This window comes from Eschrichtius robustus, chromosome 11 (assembly GCF_028021215.1).
Source record: "Eschrichtius robustus isolate mEscRob2 chromosome 11, mEscRob2.pri, whole genome shotgun sequence".
Classification (NCBI taxonomy): Eukaryota; Metazoa; Chordata; class Mammalia; order Artiodactyla; family Eschrichtiidae; genus Eschrichtius; species Eschrichtius robustus.
The window spans coordinates 109,911,458-109,938,073 of NC_090834.1; the positions used below are offsets into that span (position 1 = coordinate 109,911,458).

General features: G+C 50.4%; 1 protein-coding gene across 3 annotated transcripts in view; it reads right to left on the bottom strand.

Annotated features, from left to right (window-relative positions):
• Nucleotides 1-26,616, bottom strand: part of CPT1A (carnitine palmitoyltransferase 1A) — a 65,493-nt gene that overhangs the window by 31,024 nt on the left and 7,853 nt on the right. For all 3 annotated transcript variants that reach the window (XM_068554373.1, XM_068554374.1, XM_068554375.1), the window contains exons 2-10: nt 16,526-16,679; nt 13,474-13,613; nt 8,720-8,891; nt 6,728-6,829; nt 5,769-5,906; nt 4,792-4,869; nt 3,331-3,438; nt 2,224-2,311; nt 943-1,138 (exon numbers count right to left, since the gene is read on the bottom strand). In XM_068554373.1, coding sequence (XP_068410474.1) covers nt 943-1,138; nt 2,224-2,311; nt 3,331-3,438; nt 4,792-4,869; nt 5,769-5,906; nt 6,728-6,829; nt 8,720-8,891; nt 13,474-13,613; nt 16,526-16,666 — 1,163 coding nt within the window. In that variant the 5' untranslated portion in view covers nt 16,667-16,679. The remainder of the gene's footprint in view (nt 1-942; nt 1,139-2,223; nt 2,312-3,330; nt 3,439-4,791; nt 4,870-5,768; nt 5,907-6,727; nt 6,830-8,719; nt 8,892-13,473; nt 13,614-16,525; nt 16,680-26,616) is intronic.

A 26,616-nucleotide genomic window follows, 5' to 3' on the forward strand; every position in this document is an offset into this window, starting at 1 on the left:
TCTCGGACTGAGCCTCCCTTCCTACGAACACGGCCTGTTTCTGGTCCTCAAGCAGCGAGGATCTTGCTTCCAGGAGCCCCTGGACCAGAATGATCTCCTAAGTCTGCTCAGGTCACTCCAGCCTAACATGGTCCCTTTAACAGCAGCCCATCACAGAATCAAGCCCAAGTGCAGCCGGGCACACGGCACCCATCCCAGCTGGAGTTCCGGCACCCCGACCCACTCCACGGCTCCCAGCATCTGCTCCCTGGACGCCTCTGTGGCCTGTTGGTCCCCACGGCTCACTGCCGACCTCTGTGTGCCCTCGCCCGGGCACCTTCCTCTTCTCCACAGGTCGGTCACTCACCACCTTATTCCCAGTGCTGCCCTAACAGTGGCCACACTGCTGACCTCAGGGGTCCTCAGCCAGGGACCATACTGCCCCCAGCGGCCCTGGGCAAAGCCTGAAGACAGATCTGCTTGCCACGCTGGGGGGTGCTACTGGCATCCAGTGGGAGAGGCCAGGGGTGCTGCTCGGCATCCTGCGGTGCACAGGACCGCGCCCCCTCCGCCCCCTAAAGCAGACGTATCCAGCCCCAAAGGCATCAGAGCCGAGGCTGCACAAGCTTCAGACGAGGCAGGAAGTTAACCCCAACACAGAGGCCCCGGCTAAACACGTCTGTTTCTAGATTAAACATGCCGCAGCCCGGGGAAGACGCCTACTTCCTTCCTTCTGTCACGTGCCCGGGGACCCGTGCACATGCACGTCTGCCTGTCACACGGAGATGCCCGAGGGGACCTGAGGGTGGCGGCAGAATCCGCTCCCCGGGGACAAAGCCAAGCCAAGCACTGCAGGTCGTGGACACACCTCCCCGCCAGATGGGACCCTGGGTGAGTAGAGCGCTGTGAGCACCCGCCCCCCACGGCCCCCAGACACAGCGGCATCGCGGAGGGGCTGCGCACCTGTCTCCCGCCGTGAGGGCCGCCAGCTTCGCCTCCCCAGCCTGGGGCTCCGACGGGTCATCCAGGATCCTCTGCATCTGCTGCTCGATCTCCCGGGGCTTCAACAGCCGGCCGTCGTGGTAGAGCCAGACCTTGAAGTAGCGGCCCTTGTGGAACACGACGATGTGCTTGCTGTCCCTGAGGTGCTGGAGGGTGTCTGGGGAGGGGGAGGGGGGAGACAGAAGCCGGAGGCACCCAGTTAGGGGAGAGGAGAAAACCACCCATGACGGCACCACTGCCTCTCCCCGCGTCACCCCGCTCAGCTCACGAGTCCACTTCGCAAAGGTCTGCAGAGGACTTGGTAGAGCACCCGAATCGAGAGCTTTGGGATCAGACAGGCCTGAGCGCTAAGCTCTGCTCGACCACCCACCGGACGTGTCACCTGGAGCAAAGGACGCAACCGTCGCTAAGCCTGAGCCCTGGTGGGCCTGGGATGGACCCAGGCGGTGCCATTGTCTCTCCCTTACATTCTTGAGGGTGTCCCGGCTGGGGCAGATGTGGTCCCCCTACACTGGGCAGTGGGAAAGGAGGGGGGTCATGTGTCCCAGGCTGCTGGAAGTGAGCTGCTGAACCACGAATCTGGTTTCCCTGAGCACAATCCAGGGTGCTTTCCACCATAAACCCTGCGTGGGAGCCAGAGCAAAACGCCCCTGAAACATCCAGATGAAGAGATAGGAATATTCCTAACCCAACCTAGAAAAAACACCATAAGACAGCCTTCAGGCTTCCCTGGTGGCGCAGTGGTTGAGAATCTGCCTGCTAATGCAGGGGACACGGGTTCGAGCCCTGGTCTGGGAAGATCCCACATGCCGCGGAGCAACTGGCCCCGTGAGCCACAATTACCGCGCGTCTGGAGCCTGTGCTCCGCAACAAGAGAGGCCGCGACAGTGAGAGGCCCGCGCACCGCGATGAAGAGCGGCCCCCGCTTGCCGCAACAAGAGAAAGCCCTCGCATAGAAACGAAGACCCAACACAGCCAAAAATAAATAAATAAATAAATAAATAAATAAATAAATTAAAAAAAAAAGACAGCCTTCAACCGAAGAGAAACGGAGGTCTGAAAATCAGTTAACTGTCCAGGCCTGAGAAAGACAAAGGAAATTCAACAGAAGGAAGGTTGACGAGCCTGAAATCTCTGAAATCTTAGAAGGTCAGCACTCACCAGTGTGGTCTCCTCCAACATCTCCTGAGCATAAGGATAGAAAGTTCCAATTCCCAAAGGAACCCCAAGCAGGCCACGCACCTGTTTCCTCTCCTGGGATCCGAGAAGTATTAAACATTCGCTCCCACTGGGCGGAGCAGAGCGGAACTGTAGATCCCAAAAGAAAAATCTGTAATAGAAGCATGTTTCAAACAAAAATCTAAGGAGCAAATCAAGTCCACACATTTAAATGCTGGATTTGTTTTCTGTGCACATAGCGCGGCTGGACTTGATCTTTTCCAAACACTATAAAGAACGGTGGCTCCCTGGGACACTGTGCTGCCCTGGAGTTTGCAGAACCAGGCCAAGGCATAACATCCTGCTTCTTATTCCTAAATAACATACCCTAATGGGTCATTTATAAACTGACACTTAAACCAAAGGGGTATTTAAGAAAAAAAAAAATGCCGGGGCGGGGGAGGGATAAATTGGGAGATTGGGATTGACATGTACACACTACTATATATAAATAGATAACTAATAAGGACCTACTGTATAACACAGGGAACTCTACTCAACACTCTGTAATGGCCTACATGGGAAAAGAATCTAAAAAAGAGTGGATATATGTATATGCATAACTGATTCAATTTGCTGTACACCTGAAACTAACACAACATTGTAAATCAACTATACTCCAATAAAAATTTAAAAAAAAAAAAAAGAAGGAAAAAATGCCTTCTCGTGAGTAGCTCGACAGCTATATTATTTCCTTCACAAGCAAGTGAGGGTTTCTTCGTAGGACAAATTGCAGAACTAAAATACATCAAACATATATCCATTTAGGATACAGAGGAGAATTAAATCTCAAAGTAATTATGCTGAGTGAAAGAGGCTAGACCAAAAAAAAAAAAAAGCACGCTGTAAAATTCCATTCACAAGTTTTAGAAAATGCAAGCTAACCTAGAGTGACAGAAGGCAGATCAGGGCGATGGTGCGGGGGAGTGGAAAGGGACACCAGGGAACCCTTGGGGGTGGTTCACTAACTTGACTATGGTGATGGTTTCACGGGTACAGAGATATACGTCAGATATATGTCAGTATATCAGAACTTATCAAAGCGGATACTTCAGACATGTGCAGTACATCAGTTACACCTTGATAAAGCTGTTCTGAAAGAATTTTTTAAAAAGCAGTTTGTTTGCATACTGGTTTGATTTCCTCCCGGTCCAGTTTGCGTCTGTAAAGCAGGATGGCATGGATTCCGTTGCCTGCTCTGGCTGCCTGAATGTGAGTCGGTGTGATGTACAGCAAATCCTGATACAAGAAAACACACAACAGCAGGGAGAATGTTCATAGGAAAAGACAAGCTAACTTCAACACACAGTTCAAATATTTCTATACATGTGTTAATGACATCTGCTCTGCTGGAAAAGAAATTATTCTCATTTTCTACACTTTTTCAGTTTTATCGTGTTCACGTTTCAAGCCCCCAGGTAATTCCTGGGCTAGGAAAGGTAACAGTATATTTTAAAAGTAAATAAATATAATTCAAGCCTACAAAAAAAAGATAACAGCGCTTCACCCCAATTATCCTCATAGAATGCATAAAAAGGAAAGCAGAAATTAAAAGGAGCAATTAGATAATTAGGAGGTTTTCTGAATGAGAAGGAACCAAAGGTTAAAATAACCTTTTATATAGAGCAGTGCTTGCAACTTTCTAAATCTGGGGACACATTTCTAAATGTCTACATTTTTCAAGTCCAAGGGATGCTTGTCTCCACTATATTTTGAGAGAACCTATGTGCAGGGCTGCCCCTGATTATGTGGGAAATAGACACCAAAGTCTTCAGGAACGAAAGGGCACCAGGTGGACAGCTCACTCTCAAAAGCAGTCTTCTGGACCGCACCAACTATTTTTCTCTAAGTTTGAGATTGTTTCCAATGGAAAAAAAAAAATTTTTTTTAAACAGTAGAAATTTTAAAGGAGAAAAACAGAAAAAGCAAACAAGAAAATAGAGAGATAGAAGAAGGTGGAAAAAATAAAAGGAAGCAAAGAGCAGAAAGAAAGGGAAAGACAGATTCACCAGTTATTTAAGGCCAGTTATTAGACCCCAATGAGGTGCTTCTAACAAAATAACAGGGTGTGCTCTGCAGACCACCCATGTCTCAAAAGGCAAGAAAGACCAAGGAGATGTGAAAATGACACCCAGTGCAGCACCCCTGGCGTCCCAGGGCCCAGAAAAACAAAGCTCAGCGTGTGGACAAACTCTCAGCCGACCCACAGACCCTGAGCTTTTCGGGGTGGGCATGGATGTGATCCTTCACCGCTACGTAGGCTCAGTTAGGAAAACAGAGGGAAGGAAAAGAGGGAGAGGTTCGCTGCCACGAGGAAAGCCAATTGCCACGAGAGCACTTGTACGATCCGAATTTCTCTGCAGCAGCTGGGTGGGTGCCCTTGAGCTACTTGGTAACTCCAAAAGGACATCCACGAGGCTCTCCAGTGTGCAAAGCAGGTCCTGGGCTCCCTGCTAGGGGCGTGAAGCCTTGGACGGAGGCGGCAGGGCCAGGAGGAGCCTGGGGAAACCCACAGCGTCCCCAGGCAGCCCACAGGGCCGGGAAGACGCCACCCCGGTGCGTGGTCTCCATCAGACACCGCTCGGGACTCACCATCGCGTAGTAATTGCTGTTCACCATCAGCGGCCCTCGTCCTCGGAGGTAGATGTACTCCTCCCACCAGTCACTCACCTGTCAGGTGCACACAGGAGAGACCAACCGACAGGCTTAACCAGGCTGCCCGGGGCGGAGGCGGGTGCGGGGGGGCTGGGGGAGGGTGCATCTAGTGCTTTGTCATGCATGTATGACATCATTTCTCCCTCTCCTGGGGGTCAAGACAGGCCTAACTAGATGGAACGCAGAACAGTGGGAAGGAACTGGAAGGCGGTTTTATTCAAGTCAAGACATAGCTAGAAGATAGATCACCTTCATTTTATAGAGGGTTAAAAAAAAAAAAAGACCAAATGGAAAAGAAGGGATGTCGGACTGCTAACATTTCTTGACCATCAACACCACCCCAAACTGCCCCCCAGACTGCTTCTCATCTTCTGCTTCCAAGCCTCCCCAAGGCAGCCACTGACTCAACCGTGCTCGGTTCCCTTTCAGAACCACACAGGGCCCATGTGTGCTGTCCTCCCGATGTCCCCCAGAAGGCCAGCAACCTCGTCCTAACCGCATCCACAACCTCCAGGACCCAAGGATCACGATTCCCTCACTTTGTAAAGCACATACACATACAGAACAGTGCACATCTAAGAACCTAAGCGTCCGTGTGAAAATGTTTACAAACTCAACACGCCCATGTAACCAGCGCAGGATCAAAAGGTGACCTGCCCCACCCACCGTGGCCTCTGGCCTCTGACGGTTTTCTCCAGCCACAGCCCACTTCCAGCCCCACCCACCGGGTGTGTCTGGGTCACACCTTCTCCTCCAAGCTAGCCATTCCTCAAAACCTCAACCCCCCTGCCTCGTTTCCTCCGCCAATGTCTCCTCCCGCCCGCCATGCGCAGGGAAGTTAGCTGGCTCATGGAACAGATTATACGCTCCTATAGAAAATTCCACCAAGAAAAACAGCGTGTATGTATACTCACATAATTGGTAGCCCACCAGGATTTTAGCTTCAAATACCACTGCAATCTCGGCCCGAGATTGATAGCAAAATCTTGTGCCAGAGCTGTCATCCGTGTAAAGTCTCCTTCCTTCATAAGAGGCTTCACGGATTCCAGGTACTGGGGTTGATGGAAAAAACATAAGCCTCGTTAAAACAGATGGCTTCCTCCCTTGTGCCTTAGAAAAAGGCAGGTCTTCACACACGGTAGCTAACTCCAATACTAAAGGATGTTTTAGATCAGTGATAACTCAACAAGTAAACTTTTTTGTCCTTTACTGGCATACAAGCTCCCAGATCTTGAATCACCACAAAAATCATCAAAGTGGATTCTAGACTGACAAGATGGAGGTTTGGTCAACAAGGAACTTTCAATGTGTATTTTTTTCTCTGTCATCTGGTGCTTAGTAAGAGCTCTATTCTCACCTAAGCTATGAAGGTGCCAATGAGATGGGTGGGGAGGCCCTGAGAGCCAAGGGTAGGACCAAAGGCTGGTGTTCAGGACACCTGGACGGGAAAGAGGAGCCAGAATGATAGGGACGGGGAAGGTCATGCCACCACGTCAAGGCCAGGCCTCCAGTTCAGAATTTTTGGGGTCCCCACTTTGATCTGCTCTGGCCCTTGCAGGTAAGAGCAGGCAGGTAGCATGACACAGCACTCAACAGCATCTACCACGTGCATAAGCAAACTTACGGGACACAAAACTGCTGCTAGGCCCTGGGTTTGCCATGAGATTTTTTTTTTTTTTTTTTCCCCGCTATGCCGTGGGGCATGCGGGATCTTAGTTCCCCAACCAGAGATCCAACCCGGGCCCCCTGCATTAGGAGCACAGAGTCCTAACCACTGGACTGCCAGGGAAGTCCCACCAAGTCATAGACCTTAACTGCAAAGATGCTGGCGTTTCAGAGCGGGCGTTCTGGGGGCGCGTGAAGCCACACCTACCCTGTTGACGGTATCTTGGACGGCTGGGACCGGCAGGCGTGGCAGAGACGTCTGGAAGCTGTACAACATGGGTTTGCGGCCTGAAAAGATCTTGACCATACCCTTAAAAAAAAAAAAAAAGTACATTCTCAAAGACGAGCTCTGTCAAAGATCGGAAACCAGTTCTCCAGTATATACAACTTGCCGACCGTGGACTGATTTTCTGTGCTGGTTAATTTCCTGTAGTCCATTTTCTGCCCCTACACTTGCAGGCCTCAGCCAACAGGTAGCCCCAAATAAAACCCAGGGTGAATGAAACCCTACGTCTGACAGATGCCTTGAGACGTCCTGCCCTGCCCAGGTGTTGCTGTTCCCCGGGCACCCTGACATTGGGTCTGACTGTACTTCTGCACGGCGGGTAAGTTCCACCCACCTACTTCTGCAAGGCCCTCGGTTTCGGGATTGGCTCCCGGGGCTGGGAGAGGGACCTGGAGCCAAGTGCAGCCCCTTCGGTCAGTATCAAGCCTGGTGGATGGCACATACTTGCCTGCTACGGTCTGGAATGATCTAAACTTGCTGTGATGACTGGTCATCTCATGCTGACCAGACTTCAAAGGAACTTCTAGGGCTCACAGTGTGTATGTGGACAGGGGGGTGATTCTTGATGTCGAAGAGCAGGTGGGACTCACCTGGACACCAGCCATGAAGGCCACCCTGGGGAAGGTCGTTTACCTTGCTCTGTAAAGTGTGGAAACCATCTCAGAATCTCTCCTGGGAGTTGAATTCTACTTCTCTGGAAATCAGAAATCTTACATCCAAGCAACAGCAGGAAGTCGGTTTGGGAAAGAGTGAAGCCCAGGGTGTATGGTGGGCTTGGGCACGAGGGTGCCCGCTCCTTTCACAAGGAGCCCCAGGGGATAGCATCCAGACTCCGATGAACCCATCACGGGACAAACATCCACGCACATGGCCGGTAAGTGACAGGCGGACTAAGGGCTGAGGTGAGCTGATGGAAGGTACTAGAAGCTAGGGGTGAGTCAGGGAGTCCCGGTCAACTGGCCAGCTAAGGTTAGAAAAGCTACAAAGAAGCGGACGGATGGCACTTTTATTTGATGGGTGACCTGGATGAGAAACCCAGCAGACATCAATACCAGATGTTCAGAGCACACTAAGATCGTTAAAGAAAAAGAGCCTCTGGCCCAAACAATGAGGCACGTTGAATCAGAGCTCTCTGGCACCTACAGGGCAATGCTCAAGTCACCAAGGGGACTGTAGAGCACAGGGAACTCTAGTCAACACTCTGTAGTGGCCTATATGGGAAAGAGTCTACAAAAGAATGGATATACGTATATGTATAATGGATACATGTCTATGTACAACTGACTCACTGTGCTGTACACCTGAAACTAACACAACATTGTAAATCAACTACACCCCAACAAAAATTAATTAAAAAAAAAAAGTCACCCAGGGGAAAAGGCCCAGCGAGGACCTTCCTTTCAGAAGTAAAAGCCTCCCACACCAGATGTGGAGCTGACGGATGAGCCAGGCACAGAAGGACACATCCTGCGTGGTCTCACAGGTCCGTGGAACCATGGAAGCAGCAAGGAGGGATGGGGGCTGCCGGGGGCTGGGGGACACGGGGCTGCGGGACGGTTAAAAGGGACAAGGTTTCAGTTACAAGAAATAAGTACGTTCTGGAGGCCTACCCTACGGCATCGGGCCTGGAACCAACACTTCTGTGCTGGAGTCTTCTAAATTTGCTAAGAGGGCAGATCTGATGTTAAATGCTCTTACGGCCAAAGGCAAGAGGCATAAGTGGGGCCCGAGGAAACTTTTGGAGAGTGGGTAGATCTGTGGCCTTGGCAGTGATGAAGGTGTCACAGGTGCACACTTATCCCTGAACACATCAAGCTGTGCAAGAGCTACGGCTTCGCAGATGTCAGGCATACCTCGAGAGAGCGGTTTAAAAACATCCACACCAGTTGTGCACTGGCGGTGAGTTTGCATTACCATCCAGATTTTGGTGGCGCGGCTTAACTTGCCGTGCTGGGCGAACATCCAGCCGTGGTAGGACAGCAGCACCTTCAGGGAGTAGCGCATGGTGATGATGAGGGCCACCCACAGGCCCGTGCCGAAGAGGACGCCGCTGACCACCTTCTTCGTCTGGCTGGACATGCAGCCACTGCCGAGACAAGACCAGACAAGCCACAGGTTGGTCCGCGTGGAAAGGAGGCCACGGGCGATGGCGCCGAGAGACGCCACGTGCTACAAGGTGGGGTGGTCTCCTGTGGACACAGCTGAGGCCACAGACCCCAATCGGAGTCAGGCCTGATCAGGGAGAGGACAACCCGTGTTAAGCCAACTCTCAAAAGACTCAGCCATCTTTCTCCTGGATTTGAGATGAACCAGCCGCATCTGCTTTGCTGGTCCTCTAAACAAACCAAGGCTAATCTGCATAACTGGGGAGCATGGATTACTTCCTCCAGGCCTAGGAATGAGGACGTGGCGGTGGCCCGTCCACGATGAGAGCTCAGCCCCAGACTGATCTGCTTTCTCCTGGGCTGGGAGCCGGCAGCAATCCTGCACTTTCCCTTCCTGCTGCTCATGACGCTTTTTCCTTAAACACACCTTGGGATTTCACCAGGATGCATAAGAAACGCAGATCAACTGGCACAACTATCACTTCAACTATTTAGATCAAAAGAACTTGTTTTCGATCTGGGCAGGAACACTTACCATGAATACACGTAGAAACTGATGATGTAAAATGATCATTTAAATCGAAAACTGACAGAGAAAATGTTTTTGTTTGCTAAGGAAAGTAATATATTATCTGTGAAGATGGGACTTCAAAAATGAGAAGAAACGCAGCTACTCATTCACCTTTGTGGGCTGTAGCGTTAGTTGTTTTGGAAACCACAATATATTTTCAAAATAAAAATAATTTAAATAACAAATGCTGGCGAGGTTGCGGAGAAAGGGGAACCCTTACGCACTGTTGGTGGGAATGTAAATTGATGCAGCCACTGTGGTAAACAGTATGGAAGGTCTTCCAAAAAAAAATTAAAAATATGATCCAACAATTTCACTTCTGGGCATTTATCTGAAGGAAATGAAATCACCCCGTGTTCACGACAGCACTATTTACAACAGCCAAGATATGGAAACCTAAGTGTCCACGGACAAATGAATGGATAAAGAAGAGGTGGTAGGTATATATCAATACAATGGAATATTATTCAGCTAGGAAAAAAAGAAGAAAATCCTGACATTTGTGACAACATGGATGGACCTTGAGGGCATTATACCAAGTGAAATAAGCCAGACAGAGAAAGACAAATACCATATGATATCTCTTAAACGTGGAATCTAAAATATGACACAAACGAGCTTGTTAACGAAACAGAAACAGACTCACAGATAGAGAAGACTATAATATATATATGTATATATTCCTGAATCACTTTGCTGTACACCAGAAACTAACACAATATCATACATTAACCGTACTTCAATTTTTAAAAAAATGTTAAAAAAGGAAAGACACATACTGTACAATCTGTTATACATGAAATCTAAAAAACATTTTCAATTTGTAACTATATTTGGTGATGGATGTTAACTTTGGTAATCATTTTGCAATATATACATATATCAAATCATTATGTTATACACCTAAAAACTAATACAATGTTTTACGTCAATTATATCCTTAACCTAAAGGTTTCGCCAATATTTGGAAACCACCAACTAAACATCTTCTCTTACTTCAGTAACACAGAAACAAAAAGTAAAATACTGGCAAAAAGTCTGCTTCAAAACATATCTTTCTATAACCTGTCAATTCTTGCATTCAGGTTTAACTGTAGTCTCTACTTTAAACCTCTACCTTCTTTTCTGATAGTCTAATCTACAAGCAAACTTGGATTTAAGAACCTGTCTTTCAGACAATCTATGTTTTAGATTCCTAAGTCCTATGTCACTGAACTTGGAGAAGACACACACACTTGATTCACAAAAATCAAGTCGTATTTTTACATTAACAAACAAATGATGTGTTCAGTATTTTTTAAAAAATTTTTTTCTTTTTTTTAAAATTATTTTTCGGCTGTGTTGTGTCTTTGTTGCTACATGCGGGCTTTCTCTAGTTGTGGCGAGCGGGGGCTACTCTTTGTTGCGGAGCGTGGGTTCTAGGCACGCGGGCTTCAGTAGTTGTGGCGCACGGGCTTAGTTGCTCTGCGGCATGTGGGATCTTCCCAGACCAGGTCTCGAACCCGTGTCCCCTGCATTGGCAGGCGGGTTCTTAACCACTGCACCACCAGGGAAGTCCCCCAGCATTTCTTATATATATGCATACAGGCACTTTGACAGCAAGCATTAGGTTTAATAGCTTTCTGTTAAAGGGCGTGTCCCTTCCGAGGCTGCAGGGGATGGGCTTACACAGAGCACGACGTACACCTGGACTCAGAGAAGCTGCAACCTCAGGACACTGGGAACCCTCTCCAGGAAGATTTTGCAGAACAGCCCTTGAACCTGGAAGACGCTGGCCCCTTAACCTGGTCTTTCTAAATTTGGGCCAGGGATGGCCCAGTTTACTGCAATTGGTTTAGAGGGACAAAGAAACAAATCTTATAAAGACCCAGATTAGAAAGGGCTTTAAATAGGCAACACTTCTAAATATAATCCAGGGTAAAGAGACGGCCCCCACTCGAAAGTAAATTAAAAAACTGTGTTAAACCCAAGTAGGCAGGAAATCGGAGGTGAACTGTCTGCAGGGGGGGCAGGCCTGTGGCTCCCCGGAAATAAAGGAGGGGAGGAGAGAGGCTGGGGCAGGGAGGTGAGAGCGACAGGGTCCCTGCCTGGCTTCGCGGCCCCTAGGCAGACCAAGGAGTCAGGCAGGCGTCCAGCACAGGCGTGCTTCCGCTGCAATGACAGGGCTCTGTATCCTGGGCCCTGCGGACGCTTATAAAGGCATGAGCCGGCGACCCCGAGGTGGCCGGAGGCTCCGAGTGACTCAGCTGGACTCTCGGTGACTCTCGTGTATCCCAGGACACCATGAATACGGAGCAGCTCTCAGGAGTGAGGGGCACCCGCTCAAAGCAACGTAAGAAGATCCAGACCTTTAAACGTAAAACCACTTAATCATTTCTTTAGAGTGATCAGAATCAAATTCAGTCCTGAGCTGGGAGCTTTCCTTTATGTCACATTTTGCCACGTTACTTTCCTGTCCTTTTCTGAAAGAACAATATTTAAATCCAAACAACCAACTGATTTAGTAAAAGGCCCAGAAGTTCATCTGTTTAGCTCAGGCCCAGCCCCGACCCTGTAGCTACGGCCCAGGGACCCCGTGGACATACCTGGGATGCACCCCATCCCTCACAGACCCCACCTGCCCCCCAAAACCCGTGGCACAAAAAGCAAAGCCCAAGCACGGGACGAGGACTTGGGAACTATTATTTCTCTAGTAATAGACCTACAGTGTCCTCCGATGTTAACAGGCAACACACGAATGGGATCAAAGGTCTGGCAGGGGACAGCCACAGCCGAGCTGGAGGCACTAGTACTTTCCAACCGGAAGATAAAAATATGTCTTCCACGGGACTTCCTGGGCAGGCCAGCGGTTAGGACTTGGCGCTTTCACTGCCCAGGGCGCGGGTTCAATCCCTGGTCGGGGAACTAGGAACTAGGATCCCGCCCCAAGCTGTTTGGTGCAGCCAAAACAAACATTTTAAATATGCCTTCCAGAGCCAGGGCCGCCATCACAAATGGGGTAATGGAAACAGCCCTGTGTATGTCCCATCATTTGGCCACTCAAACACCAATAAGGCAGAGGTACTGTTTTTTTGCGTTTGCCTGGCAAGAAGGTTCTCCGAGGGGAGGCTCAGGGCACGTTGAAGGAAGCACAGGTGTCTGAGGCACCACGCGGAGCTGGGTGTGGATTCCAGCTCCCCACTTCCCCTCTCTGTGACTCTGGGCAGGAATCTGCACCTCTGAACATTTCCTCACTTTTTCATGTCAGAGACCCCAGTGAGAGAGGTCACTGCAGCGCAGGGGCCAAGCGGCAGGAGAGGCTACACTGGAGCCAGGGCCACCCCCAGGACCGGAGGGAAGAAAGAGGGGCTCCAGAAGTGCCCTCGAGAGCACGGCCAACATTCTGGCATGAGACCCCAGGCACCACGTACCCTGCAAGAAAAATATCAACCAAAGGCCCCGTCTAGCCGAATATCACGGTATTAAAAAAGCTCCTAGAAAAATCTACAGTAACCAGGAGAGAGTGTTGGGGTCCCCCCGGTGTTCTAAGCCAATCAGACAGGGAGCTGAGGGGCTGAGGTCTCCCCAGAGCCCCCAAGAGCAGTCAGTTCCCGGGGTCCCAGAACTCCAGGATGGACCCCAGTGCGGGGAGGAGACCTTGTCCAGAACCGGCTCCTGGGGCAGAAATTCGTCTTGAGGGTCCCCCTGGCCAGGCTAAGTTGACTGCCACTGCTGGCCCCCACCTTGGGCCCTGACATGTCCTGGCGGGTACCCCAGGACCAAGGCTGGCCTTCTTGTCCCTGGTCTCCAGAGAAAGGTCCACAAGGGTCCCCCAACTCCTGAGGGGACCTTCATACCAGTCCAGGACACGGGGAGAAAGCCGACATGACAACCACAGCAAAAGCCTCAAACTGAATCCACAAGAGCCATGATGTGTGAGAAGACATAAAAACGTCAGCAACAAAAAAGTCAATAACTCCCTAGACCGTTGGAGATTTGAAAGGATTACTTACGTCCTGTCAAGGGTCCGATTGATTTTTGCAATTATTCCCAAAGAGGGGTCGATCTTGGTGTACATTGTTGATACCACGCCCACAACCACGATGAGCCAGCTGGAGGGACTCGCCGGGTACACGCCGGTGATGATGCCATTCTAAACACAGACACGCACGGCATGAGCAACGTCCCTCCTGGTGGTGGGGGCCCATGAGCTGGCAGGCAGTGGAGGGGTGGGGGGTCTGCACACAGGGGCAGCTAAGCGGCCACACTATCACTACTGGAAACGTTCCCCAGAGCCTCCAGCCCCCAGCTGCTCCAACGTCTGTCCAGCTCCTTCCCTTCCTCTACTTCTGAGCCAAAACCCCCCCTAAAACAGTTCCCCCCGAGAGTGACCCCAGGACATTAGACTCACCCGAAGCACTAGTTTAACATACAGATTCCCGAGCTTCACCCAGACTGACTCAAGACACTGGCCACCTTGCCAACCACGACGTCCTCTCCCCAACATGCTACACCCAGGATGCCTGGAGACAACCCCCCACTCCAAAACTACCCTTCCTGCTGCTCCTGAATCAGACACCGTTTAACCAGTGTTATTTCCAGGAAACCCCACTCCATGTCGAGAATTTGCCGTAAGGTGCTTCAGCCAAAGCTCCCCCAGCCTGCCTTCAAAATAAAAAGTAGCAGTGGAGGGGGAAGGAAGACATATGACCCAAAATTGGCAAAATGTTGACAGCTATGGAAACGAGCAGTGTGGCTTTATTACCCTCTTTACTTTTGCGTATGTTTCAAAACTTCCAATTAAAAAATCTTGGGACTTCCCTGGCAGTCCAGCGGTTAAGACTCTGCACTTCCAATGCAGGGGGCCCAGGTTTGATCCCTGGTCGGGCAACTAAGATCTCACATGCCACGCAGCGCAGGCAAAATATGTAAAAATTTTAAAAATAAATAAATAAAAAATTTAAAAAAAATCTTACTGAAGCCATCTTAGTAAGATTGATTTGATAATAGTTAAGATAATAGATTAAAAAACTCTCAAAGCTTTATCTGAATTCTCTCAGAAGAGACTTACACATCCCTACATGTTATTCTCATTATGGAGAATCACAGGAGATTTTAAACAAAGTGGTTGGGCGCAGGGGGGCCTTCTGGTGTTCTCTGAACCTTTCTTGTAAAATAAACAGATACATACGTTAAATTAAAATGGAGGGGGGCTTCCCTGGTGGCGCAGTGGTTGAGACTCTGCCTGCCAATGCAGGGGACACGGGTTCGAGCCCTGGTCTGGGAAGATCCCACATGCCGCGGAGCAACTGGCCCCGTGAGCCACAATTACTGAGCCTGCGCGTCTGGAGCTTGTGCTCCGCAACAAGAGAGGCCGCGATAGTGAGAGGCCCGTGCACCGCGATGAAGAGTGGCCCCCACTTGCTACAACTAGAGAAAGCCCTCGCACAGAAACGAAGACCCAACACAGCCATAAATAAATAAATAAATAAAAAAGCTTGCTTAAAAAAAAAAATGGAGGGAGGACTTTTCTAGATAAAAGGTCTCTGCTCACCACACCCCCCGACCCGGCAGCAGCTCTGCCAGCCTTGCCCCCCTTCTCTGAGCATCAGATGGTCCCCTAAGGAACCACGTGGTTAGGATGCACCCTCGCTGTGCACTGTCTGTTTTTGTACGTTAGTTTTGCCTCCTTGGCAGTACCACAAGGTTTTTAAAGTCCGGGAACAACGTCTCCACTGGGTTAAGACGACGGCCACACCGGGGCACCCAAGCTTCTACTTTCCTCCATTTGTAGGTAAAAGGAGGCATCCCAGCAAGGTCAGGAGCGCAAAGGGCACTTTCCCCTGTAGGTGGCGCCCTCCTCCACTTCGGGTGAGTCATGCTGCTGGCGCCCACAAGACACCAGCGTGACGGGGCCATATGTACCTGGGCCCCAGACCCCTCCGGCAGAGCCCGGGAACACCTGTCCAGCCAGGCCAGGTCCCAGGGGCCGGCCCACTGTCTCCCTGGTCACTGTTCCCATCCACCCTAGCTCCTGGGCCTTCTTCTTTTTCTTTTAATATTTATTTATTTATTTGGTTGCACCGGGTCTTAGTTGCGGCTCGCAGGCTCCTTAGTTGCGGCAGGCAGGCTCCTTAGTTGCGGCATGTGAACTCTTAGTTGCGGTATGCATGTGGGAGCTAGTTCCCAGACCAGGGATCGAACCTGGGACCCCTGCATTGGGAGCATGGAGTCTTACCCACTGCACCACCAGGGAAGTCCCTTTTCAACAGCCCACCTCCGAGCTGCCCTCTGAAGGGAAAACTGGAAAACAAACACACAAACTGGGGAACAGGGAGGCAGACACTTTTGGTGCACTTTCATCTTGTTTGAATTTTTTTAAACATGCATTTGTCCTTCTGTGATTCTTATTTTCTTTTTTTTGGGAGAAGGAAGGATTTATTCTTACAGGCAGCAGGTAAGGAGCCCCCCGGGGATCTTCCCCAGCAGGGTCTCCCTAAACAGCAAAATTGGGGAAGTTTTAAGCGAAGGGTACATGCATGTTCATGACTTTTGTGATTTTTAAAATAAAGTGAATTAAAAACAAGACACGTGCTTAAAAACAGTGAATAAATGTCCACTCTTGCAGGTAAACAGAATTGAGAACATGTGTAGTTCACCGTATTTGCATTTACGTGCATCTTTTTCAACGCTGGACAATTTTATTTGCGAGACTGCTGTTAAACTCGCTGCAGTTTCACACAGCTGAAAAACAATCCTTTTCCTACAAGGTGTAGAGGGTTCCGGACTCAGAGCCGAGACATGGATTCTAGCCTTTATTCTGCTTCTACCGAGCAGGTCACTTACCCTCTCCGAGTCCTGATTTCCTCGCCTGCCCTACGGGGTCCCGATTCACCCTACCTGCCTTACAGAATTTCTCCAAGAATTCAGCGAGCCAATACATGGGAAAGTGTTTCACAAGCCTTAAGGACCATGGAAACACACATGATGTGTCAACTACCACTCTGACACACTGAAACTTCAATAAAGGGAATACTGTACAGATTGAAGCAAGTGTCTGAAAACCTTGAATCTGATGAACTTCTTCTTCCAGGAATGAAGTCCAGACAGATAGATCTGCCTGAGGGCCTCGTGGCTCAGCCGGAGGTCGATTCCGTCGGGAGTGACCGTGAACTGAAAGGCCACGGCTTGGTGAGCCTCCGCCATGGTTATCAAGCTCCTGGAAAGACAAGGGGAGAACGTAACACGGTGGAGCACTGACCGGATGTTAGAAAACCCCGAACTTGTAGAGAAGCGTAATCCATTCTGAATTTGACTGTTTTCCTCCCATTTGATAGATTTCAAGTTTTTCATTAACACACCCGATTCTGTGATTAGCCATCACCCCTCCCCCGCTGGTCCAGCGAGATACAGACAACTGCGGCCTCTGCCTGGAGGCGCTGGGTGATCAGCAGAGTCTAGAAGCCGGAACCCCTCGCTCCTCCCTCCACTCCCCGCCATCCCACAGAACTCTGCTGCCCAGTCTACACCCGGCTGACCCAGGAAGCCCGGGGCGGTTTAGCAACGTGCCCTGCAAATGGGAGGCCAATCCCATTCCCGCCCACCAGCCAGCCTAGAGGCTGGCACAGAAAGTCCACAAATCCGTCCACAATGGCCCCTGATCCCGTATCTTCGGGGATGAACGGTGGGAAAACGGGACCAACACCAAACACCTTGGCCTCTGGTGCGCATGGGGTTGCTGCCCGAGAAACCCCTTCAGGCTCCACAAAGGACTCCATGAAAACCAGACGCACAGAACCCTCAGGGGGAGGTGGGCTGTTGACAAGACAGGCTGGGCCTTCCTCCTCAGAGGCTGTAGAAATCAAACTGCGGTCAACAGCCAGTATCACATTCCCCCGCTGCAGGCTTGGCCCTCCCTGCGGGCTTCCCTGCCTGGCAAAGGCAAGTGCATTTCATTTCCCCTGCTGGGTATATCTGGTCTCCCTTCACCTTCTTCCTTGGCGGGCTCCCGACTCACCTCTTCCCTCTTGGCCTCCCCACCACCAGCCCCTCTGCCACCTTCTGAAGGCGGGTGATGGCACCACCACCTCCTAAACCGTGTGCCACCAACCACATGTGGATAAAGAGGAGCTAAAAATCCCGAATAAACCAGAATAAAAATCCAAAATTGTGAGCGTGTGTGTGTATCCCCATCGCATGCTGTTTTTCCTTTTTTTACCCGTGTAATAAGCCTACTGGGGGCAGACGTCGGACCCGTCAAAATCAAGGGTAAGGTGGTTTCAGAGATACCGAGTTACAAAAGTCAAACTAGCTTAGTCTTCAGCAAATCAGGACAAATGATCTCAACTTTCACTCACTGGTTTGTTCAACAAGCGTGTGCTGACTGCCTCCTATGTGCCAGCCGTGGGGAGAATGGAGGTCCCCCTGCCCTCCTGCAGCTCAGACAGGGGGCGGAAAGAAGAGGGAGTGACAGAGGGGACCTCCCAGGTGACACGGAAGCCCAGGAGAAGGATCGGCCAGAGGGCAAGACTTTCAGGCCTGAAGGCAGACCTGTGAAAGGGCTGGAGGTGCAGGGTGGCTGGGGTCAAGGTGGGCGCTAAATTCAGAAATGGAAGTCCCAGAGGCAGTCGGGTTTCATGCTGAGGGCAATGGAAAAGTATCCAAGGGCTGTGAGTCAGGGGCGTCAGTTCCTGCGTCTGTGTCTGTTCTAAAGAAGACCGCTCGGGCTGCTGTATGGAGCCAGGGGCAGGTGGGGTGAGGAAGTGAGACCAGTACGAAGCTGGGGTGGTCTTCCAGGAGAGTGTGGCCCAGAGTGGGAACAGGGGGGACGGGGAGGGTGACCCACTCCAGACAGGTTTCGGAGGCGCCCTGGGGCTGGGGTCTGAACCGTGTGGGCGCCACGGAGCCTCCACACGCAGAAGAGCCACAGCGCAGGGAGGGCTGGGAGTGGAGCATTCACCCCGGGGTGGACCGGGGCACCCAGGTGGGGATGCTGGGGCAGAGGGAGCGGCTGGGACGGGCACCCGAGAGCTCTGCTCAGATGACCTTGAAAGAAATAAGCAAGTCGGCGAAACTGCATCCCACTCACGGAACCTTGGCTTGGTGCCATCTGCCCGGCATTCAAGAATAGTTACACATTATTTGGGACTTCCCTGGCGGTCCAGTGGTTAGGACTCTGTGCTTTCACTGCTGAGTGCCTGGGTTCGATCCCTGGTCAGGGAACTAAGATCCTGCAAGCCGTGCGGCGTAGGCAAAAAAAAAAAAAAAAAAAAAAATTACACATTACTTACCTGGCACTGAGCAAACGTCCACAGCCTGGCTAATTATGAAGACAGACCCCATGTGAAAGCAGTACGATCTCTAAGCAAAAGCTCGCTACAGGTAAATTTAAAATGTTGAAGACATTTTAAACCAACAGCTGGAATCCATTTCTCGAAAAGCTACCCAAGGTGGCTCTAAGATTCTTCCAGAACCTGCAGGTTAACTCAACCCCTCCCCCCATCAAAGCCTTGGGGTGAACACGAAGCAGGTCTTACAAAGATAAGAATTCTGCACAGCATGCATCACAGCAAATAAAATTATGTGATTGGCTACCCTTTCAATGATTTTTTAAAAATTAATTAATTTTTATTTTTGGCTGCGTTTGATCTTCGTTGCTGCACGTGGACTTTCTCTAGTTGCAGAGAGCGGGGGCTACTCTTCGTTGCGGTGCACGGACTTCTCATTGCGGTGGCTTCTCGTTGCGGAGCACGGGCTCTAGGCGCGTGGGCTTCAGTAGCTGTGGCGCGCGGGCTCAGTAGTTGTGGCTCGCGGGCTCTAAAGCGCAGGCTCAGTAGTTGTGGTGCACGGGCTTAGTTGCTCCGTGGCATGTGGGATCTTCCCGGACCAGGGCTCGAACCTGTGTCCCCTGAACTGGCAGGCGGATTCTTAACCACTGTGCTACCAGGGAAGTCCCTCAATGATTTTAAAAATCTTTCAAGGGCTTTGTGCAGAACAGGAAGGGATTATTAATGGCAGTAGATTAAATATAGTGTTTGTAGCCAATTCTCTCCAAAGGTATGTGTACGGTGTTTGCTCGGGGAGCTAACCTCTGCCGGGCAGGGGCAGACAGACAAGGATATTCACAGCCTCCTTTTTTGGAGGCCTTTATCAGAACTCTCTGAAAAACAGATAATTAATAAGGGCCTATACTGTATAGCACAGGGAACTCTACTCAATACTCTGTAATGACCTACATGGGAAAAGAATCTAGAAGAGTGGATATATGTATATGTATAACTGATTCACTTTGCTGTACAGCAGAAACTAACACAACATTGTAAATCAACTGTACTCCAAAAAAAATTATTTTATTTTTATTATTATTATTTTTTTTTTTGGTCACACCATGTGGCATGTGGGATCTTAGTTCCCCCACCAAGGATCCAACCCATGCCCCCTGCAGTGCAAGCGCGGAGTCTTAAGCACTGGACTGCCAGGGAAGTCCCTAAAAATTATTGAAAAAACTCTGAATTTAACTAGTGATTTGCTTGTTTTGATTGGTTCAGACTAAAAACCAAATAGCAGAGTCTTAGGTGCCCTCCAGGTGGACAATTTGTTTTTCTAGTTTTGCAGGAGCCAGGATGACCGTCGTGAGCCGGCCTCCCCTGATTTGAGCCAGAAGCAGGAGTTAGTGAACCGGATGACAAGGGCTTGAGAAGCTCCCTCTGCAAATCTATCGAGTGAAAATTCCACCCTCGATTTTGGCATCCACAGCCTCGCACTTGGAAACATTTAGCCTTGTAATACTGCCCCCTGCAGCCACCAGGACAATGCAGAGCTTAGCTGCAGCAAACTACCACTTCACACTCACCAGGACGGCCATAATCAAAAGGACGGGCGATAACAGGCGCTGGCGAGGATGTGGAGAAATCGGAACCCTTGTGCATGTCTGGCCGGGATGTCAGATGGCACAGCCCCTTTGGAAAAGTCTGGCAGCTCCTCAAACGGTCAAATGTGGAGTTACCACACGACCCAGCAATTCTGCTCCTAGGCTCATGCTCATGAAAACATGTGTCTGCACACAAACCTGTACATGATGTTCACGGTGGCATTATTCATAATAACCAAAAAGTGGAAGCAACCCAACATCCTCCCACTGATGAACGGGGTACACAAAATATGCCCTATCCATACAACAGGATGCGATTTACAGGCAATACAAAGGGATGAAGCGTTGACACACACCACCGCACGGGTGAACCTTGAAAACATGATGCTGAGTGAAGGCAGCCAGACACAGATGGCCAAGTATTGTACGATTCCATCTACGGGAAATGTCCAGAACAGTCACATCCACAGAGACAGAAAGTCGTGGTTGCCTAGGGCCGGGGGGAGGTGGGGGTTCAGGAGAGGAGGGTTTCTTTTGGGGGTGATGAAATGTCCCAAAATTGATGGGGGTCACAGCTGCACACACGTGTGAATATACTAAAATCACTGACGTGTACGCTTGAGGTGGGTGGATGGTATGGGATGTGAATGATCTCACAATAAAGCTGTCACAAAAACACCGCTGTCTCATGAAACAGAAGTGTTATCTATTTAACACTCATGCATCTAAACCTCCTCTCCTCAGATATGTAATTCAGGTGGGCGGGCGGGTGGATGCATTACTCCTTTCCCCCAGGGTGGCCCTAGTTCTCCATTCACACTGAGGACCCCTTTAAACAACTGTTACTTCATAACCTTAAGAATTACTATTAAATGCTTTTAGGTGTCACATGATATGGTGGTTATTTTCTAAAAGAGCTGCTGTCTTTTTTTAATGTCAAATCACCAAATTTATTTGTGATTCAGATTAAATTCTATGCATTGCTTCACCAATACACATGGAAATATAACTATATGGTGTATTGTACGTTATCACTCATCAGGATGAGACTTTTTGCAGGTGCCTGAAGACAACTGTTTCAAATGTAACATGCACACATTTTACAATCAAAGTTAGAAAACTATTTTTTAATTGAATGGTAAGAGCTGCTATCTTTTGGCGATACATACTGAAATATTTACCAATGCACTTTTTTTTTTTTAAATAAATTTTATTTTTATTTATTTATTTAGCTTTGGCTGTGTTGGGTCTTCGTTTCTGCGCGAGGGCTTTCTCTAGTTGTGGCGAGCGGGGGCCACTCTTCATCGCGGTGCGCGGGCCTCTCACTATGGTGGCCTCTCTTGTTGCGGAGCACAGGCTCCAGACGTGCAGGCTCAGTAGCTGTGGCTCACGGGCCCAGTTGCTCCGCGGCATGTGGGATCCTCCCAGACCAGGGCTCGAACCCGTGTCCCCTGTATTGGCAGGCAGATTCTCAACCACTGCACCACCAGGGAAGCCACTACCAATGCACTTTTATCATGTTGGGATTTGCTTCAAATCCACTGGAGGTGGGGGAAGGATGGACAGGGGAAGGAATTGCCATATGTGAGAACTGGTGAAGTTGGGCTGTGACCAAGTGAGAATCCTTATGCCTGTGCTGCCTTTTTTTTTTCTTTTTGGCGGGGGGGCCGTGCCACATGGCTTGCGGGATATCTTAGTTCCCTGATCAGGGATCGAACCCGTGCCCCCTGTAGTGGAAGCACAGAGTCCTAACCACTGGCCCGCCAGGGAATTCCCACCTGTGTCTCTTCTGTATGTTTGTCATCTGCTCTAATAATTGCTTAAAATATGTGTAAGGAAATAAAACACGTATCCTCTGCAGCCGGTGCTAAATCTCACACCCAGAGACCAACTTTCAAAGCTCCCCAGACGCAACAGGGAAATAGCTGCTCACCCACCCAACCACACCTACAGAAACAACAAGAAAGGAAGGGCGGGGCTGCCTGTGGGGTCACCGCGCCCCCTGCCCTGGGGCACCCTCGCAGGGCATACCCCCAGCTCCTACCTTCCACCCAACCCAGGTGGGTGTGGGTGCAGCCTGAACGCACCGCCCTGCCTCTCCCACCTTGGAGTCGCCCCGAAGCAGCAGCTGGAATAACTGATGAACACAGCTACCATCATTTCCCAAAGGCTGACCACGGCCCCTGGAAATGAAGCATCTCCCCTGGGTCGCTCGACCAGAGGGTTCCTAACATCCCTAAAAATAGGGACCTTTTTCTTCAAATGTAAACACACAGGAAAGGTTCGTGGATAAAGCCTTTCAACCCTCTTCTTCCTCCCCTTGGCCCTGAGGGGTGGAGGGCTCCAGACCAGAGTTTGAAAACCACCATGAGAATGGTGGAACCTTGCCAACAGAGAGCCAAGCCGTTCCTCTGGATATTTCCCTGAAGTCAATCAGGTCAGCAGCCCCGCAGAGTTGGCAAAAGTGCCGGAGCTGAAGGGCCACTGCTGACGAATGGCCTCCCCACTGCTGGCAAACCTACCTGCCTGTGAGCAAACCACCTCCAGGTGAAGCTGGCGGAGAGGCCAGACCTGCTCCAGGTGCAAGGAGGCATGCCAGTAATAAACTCGTGGAAAGTCAGGAATGATGAGGACCGCAAAAGAGCCCCAGTGAACTTTACTGTATTAATACAGCAGGATGTTTTCTGTCTTACAGCAGGAGATATTGCCAACGCATGAGAGCAAGGAATCACACCTACATATCCCCTCCCGGAAGGAACAGATACTAATACTTTGCCATGTGGACCGGAGACTGCCCTGTCCCCCACTCTCCCTTCCCGGTCCACATCCCTAGAGCCCCGAGGAGCACCAGCCCAGACTGGCACGGCTGTCCTGTCACTGTCAGCGCCGCTGCAAACCTCAACACACCAGGAGAGGAAGGGCCCTGGGGCCAGCTGGCAGGCTGGGGCCTGTGTCTGGATCCGGGCCACTTACCCTGGACAACCTCTTCTCTGCATTCCTTCAACCTTACAGAATAAAGGCAAAGGGCACGCTAGGGGACTTCCCTGGCGGTCCAGTGGTTAAGACTCCGTGCTTCCACTGCCGGGGGCGTGGGTTCCATCCCTAGTCGGGGAACTGAGATCCCGCATGCTGCGCGGCACGGCCAAAAAATTAAGAAAAAAAAAAGGGTACAGCAGGGCCCCAAGGGCCAGGCGAGCAGGTGGCACCCCCTCCCCGGCTTCCCTGGGCTGGCGCGGGCTCTGCCATGTCCCACACACGGTGTGCAGCTAAACCCTGAGTGTCCACGTGCCGGCCCCCTCTCCAGCTTCCTCTCCCTCCCAGGTAAGGTCACCAGGTGCGCAGACTGTTTTACCAGTTCATCTGCTGAGGGTCCTCTTCCAGCCCCTCTGCACCCGGGATTCAGCCACCCACAGGGCCCTGCCCAGGTCTTTGCCTTGTATCTGCGCACATGAGTCTCTCTCCAAGCTCATCTACACTGATGCCAAAAACCAGTCAACTGAAAACCCATCTTGCATCTCTCCCACATCCTCCCCGCCAACTCTCTCCTTGAAACATCTCCAACCGCCTGCCATGCCGGGGCACGAACGGGCTAGGGTGGTCCTCCCTCCATCTCTCACCCCATGCTGGACCACCACCAGAACCTGCTGTTCTGGGAAGGCATGCTGCCCCTCTCCCCCAGTACCACTCCACCTGGGTGGAGAGACGCGGCTTCCCCAGGGACCCACCCACAGAACGTGCACCTGTGCCCCGGATTCTCGGGAGGCTGGAGAAGAAAACACATGAACTGTCTCCACTTCTGCACTCGGTTGTTCTTGCAAATCATCATTGGGCAACTACCGGAGGCCCTTGGACAAGAATTCTGAACTGGAGAGAACAGGGGGACAGTGGAAGAACCTTCTGGGAGCGCAGGCTGGCTGCTCCTCCCCGCTGAAGGTCTGGCCAGGTGATGGGAGAAGGCCCCTTGGGGACTGTTATTGATGTGAGGCCACCTCCTGCCATGCTCCGCCAGACCAGCTCGGGGGTAAACTGGAGGTGGCCGCTGGTGGCAGCAACCCCCCAGCTGCGGGGAGACATCCAGAAATTGATCCAACATGCTGAAAACAAAGCCCTCTCTGTGTGCGTGTCGGCCGTGGGGCTAGGGACCCGTTTATTTCCCCCGGGGAGGACAGAAATCACTTCTGGCCGCATCAGGTGGAGAGCGCCCACCTGGAGCCCCAACTGACGGTGATCGTGCACAAACCTCCCGGCCCGGGACACAGCTGGGCGCTGCTGCCCGCCCTCCCCACCACCCCCCCGCCCAGCTGAACATGGGAACCATGTGATGGTGCCGCCTTAGAAACCAGGAGGGCCACTAAAGGAGGGAGACAGTCACCAAGGTCTGTGCCAGAGCACTTAAGCACCTTATGCTAATCTGCTCCAGGAAAAACACCGAGATCCAGAATAAGACACTCCGGTTGAGAATGATGACCTATTTATTGCAATTTTAAAAATTCACACTTCTGGTCTCGAATTACGCCGCTATTCCCGAGGCCCTCCCAAGCTCAGTCTCCTGGTCACCTCCTCTTTGGCCAGGCACACTGGTCATGCCCTGTGGCCTGTGAACTCCGACTCATAGCTGGGATGCCTTCTGACCTTTTTCGATTTCCCTTTTTCTGCTTCACACCTAGCTTACAGCTCCCCTCTCCCAGGTGCCTGCCTTGGAATGCACATTCCGGAAACACAGGAATTCTATCAGTTACATTTAGCAATTTCAGCTGCACTTGCTGGCCAATGACTTTCACCTGTCAGTTATTCGTTTAATCTCCCAACATAAGCTGTAAAGCTCCCCAGGACACGAATCCTTGTTGAATTCTCTGAACAAACCATGAGCCCACAGACAGTTCTCCAACAGTGAATGTGTCAAGTGAACAATCTGGGGGGGGAAATGCTGCAACGTCTCATTCAATTTTGGTGAGACTACCTTCATTTTAACAGCCCAATGCCACCCCCTAACTCCCTGGCCAATAAATTGGTCTGTACTTTGTTTGTCAAATGTGTTCACTTTGCCATCTTTCTCCACAACCAATTCCTTTTAACAAAAGCCTTTAACCTCAGAGGTCAGTGGCCTGCAAATCGTAACACTGGTCATGTAATCAAGAAGTCATCCATAAGGACTTCCCTGGTGGCGCAGTGGTTAAGAATCCGCCTGCCGGGGCTTCCCTGGTGGCACAGTGGTTAAGAATCCACCTGCCAATGCAGGGGACATGGGTTCGAGCCCTGGTCGGGGAAGATCCCACATGCCGCGGAGCAACTAAGCCCCTGCGCCACAACTCCTGAGCCCACGTGCCAAGAGCCCGTGCTCTGCGCAACGAGAAGCCACCGCAATGAGAAGCCCGCGCACTTCAACGAAGAGTAGTAGCCCCCGCTCGCCGCAACTGGAGAAAGCCCGCAGGCAACAACTAAGACCCAATGCTGCCAAAAATAAATAAATAAATAAATAAATTAATTAATTAATTTTTAGAAAGTCATCCTAAGACATCCTGTTTCCCTCAAGGGCATCTGGCCTCCTTCAGAGCCGTCGTCCTCCACCCCCACCCCCAGGTTCTGCAACAGGCAGCAGGAAAGGAGGTGAAAGGTCACCCAATGGCAAGTGCAGGGCCAGACTTCAAAACAGGCCTGGGGAAAATTGAGGTGTGAAAATCACCTCTATAATATAAAACAATAAAAACTTGCCATGTGACAGCAGGTTTCCAAGAAAACGGTCTTTAGAGCATATAATAATATAATATATAATAAATTATGTGTTGTCAGAAGCCTTTCAAAACAGTCTTGAAATTAACAGATAAGGAGAGAGGTAGGTAGTAGATAAATAGATAAGGCATACAGATTAATTTTTGTGCTTTTAACAATGAAGATACAAAATATTCTTTCTACCAAAGTCTTTGGCATATGCCAGACAATGTGATCCGTATTTTACCTGCGTTAACCCATTTAATTCTGACTGGAACCCTAGGAAATGGGTACTATTGCTATTCCCATTTACAAATGAGAAGACCGAGGCTTGGATGTCAAGAAACTTGCCCAAGGTTACAGCTAGCAAACAGCAGAGCTGGGAATCAGACCCAGGTCCAACTCCAAAACTCATGTTCTTACCTACCAAGTTAGCTGGTAAGTACTCCACACAAAGTTCTACTTAAGATTCCTAACGTTACAACACAGATATAAAATTAAGTCACTCTGTCGTAACCAAAATGATGTGATTGCAACCAGCAGTAAAACTACAGTAAGTACAAATACAGCGGGTGCC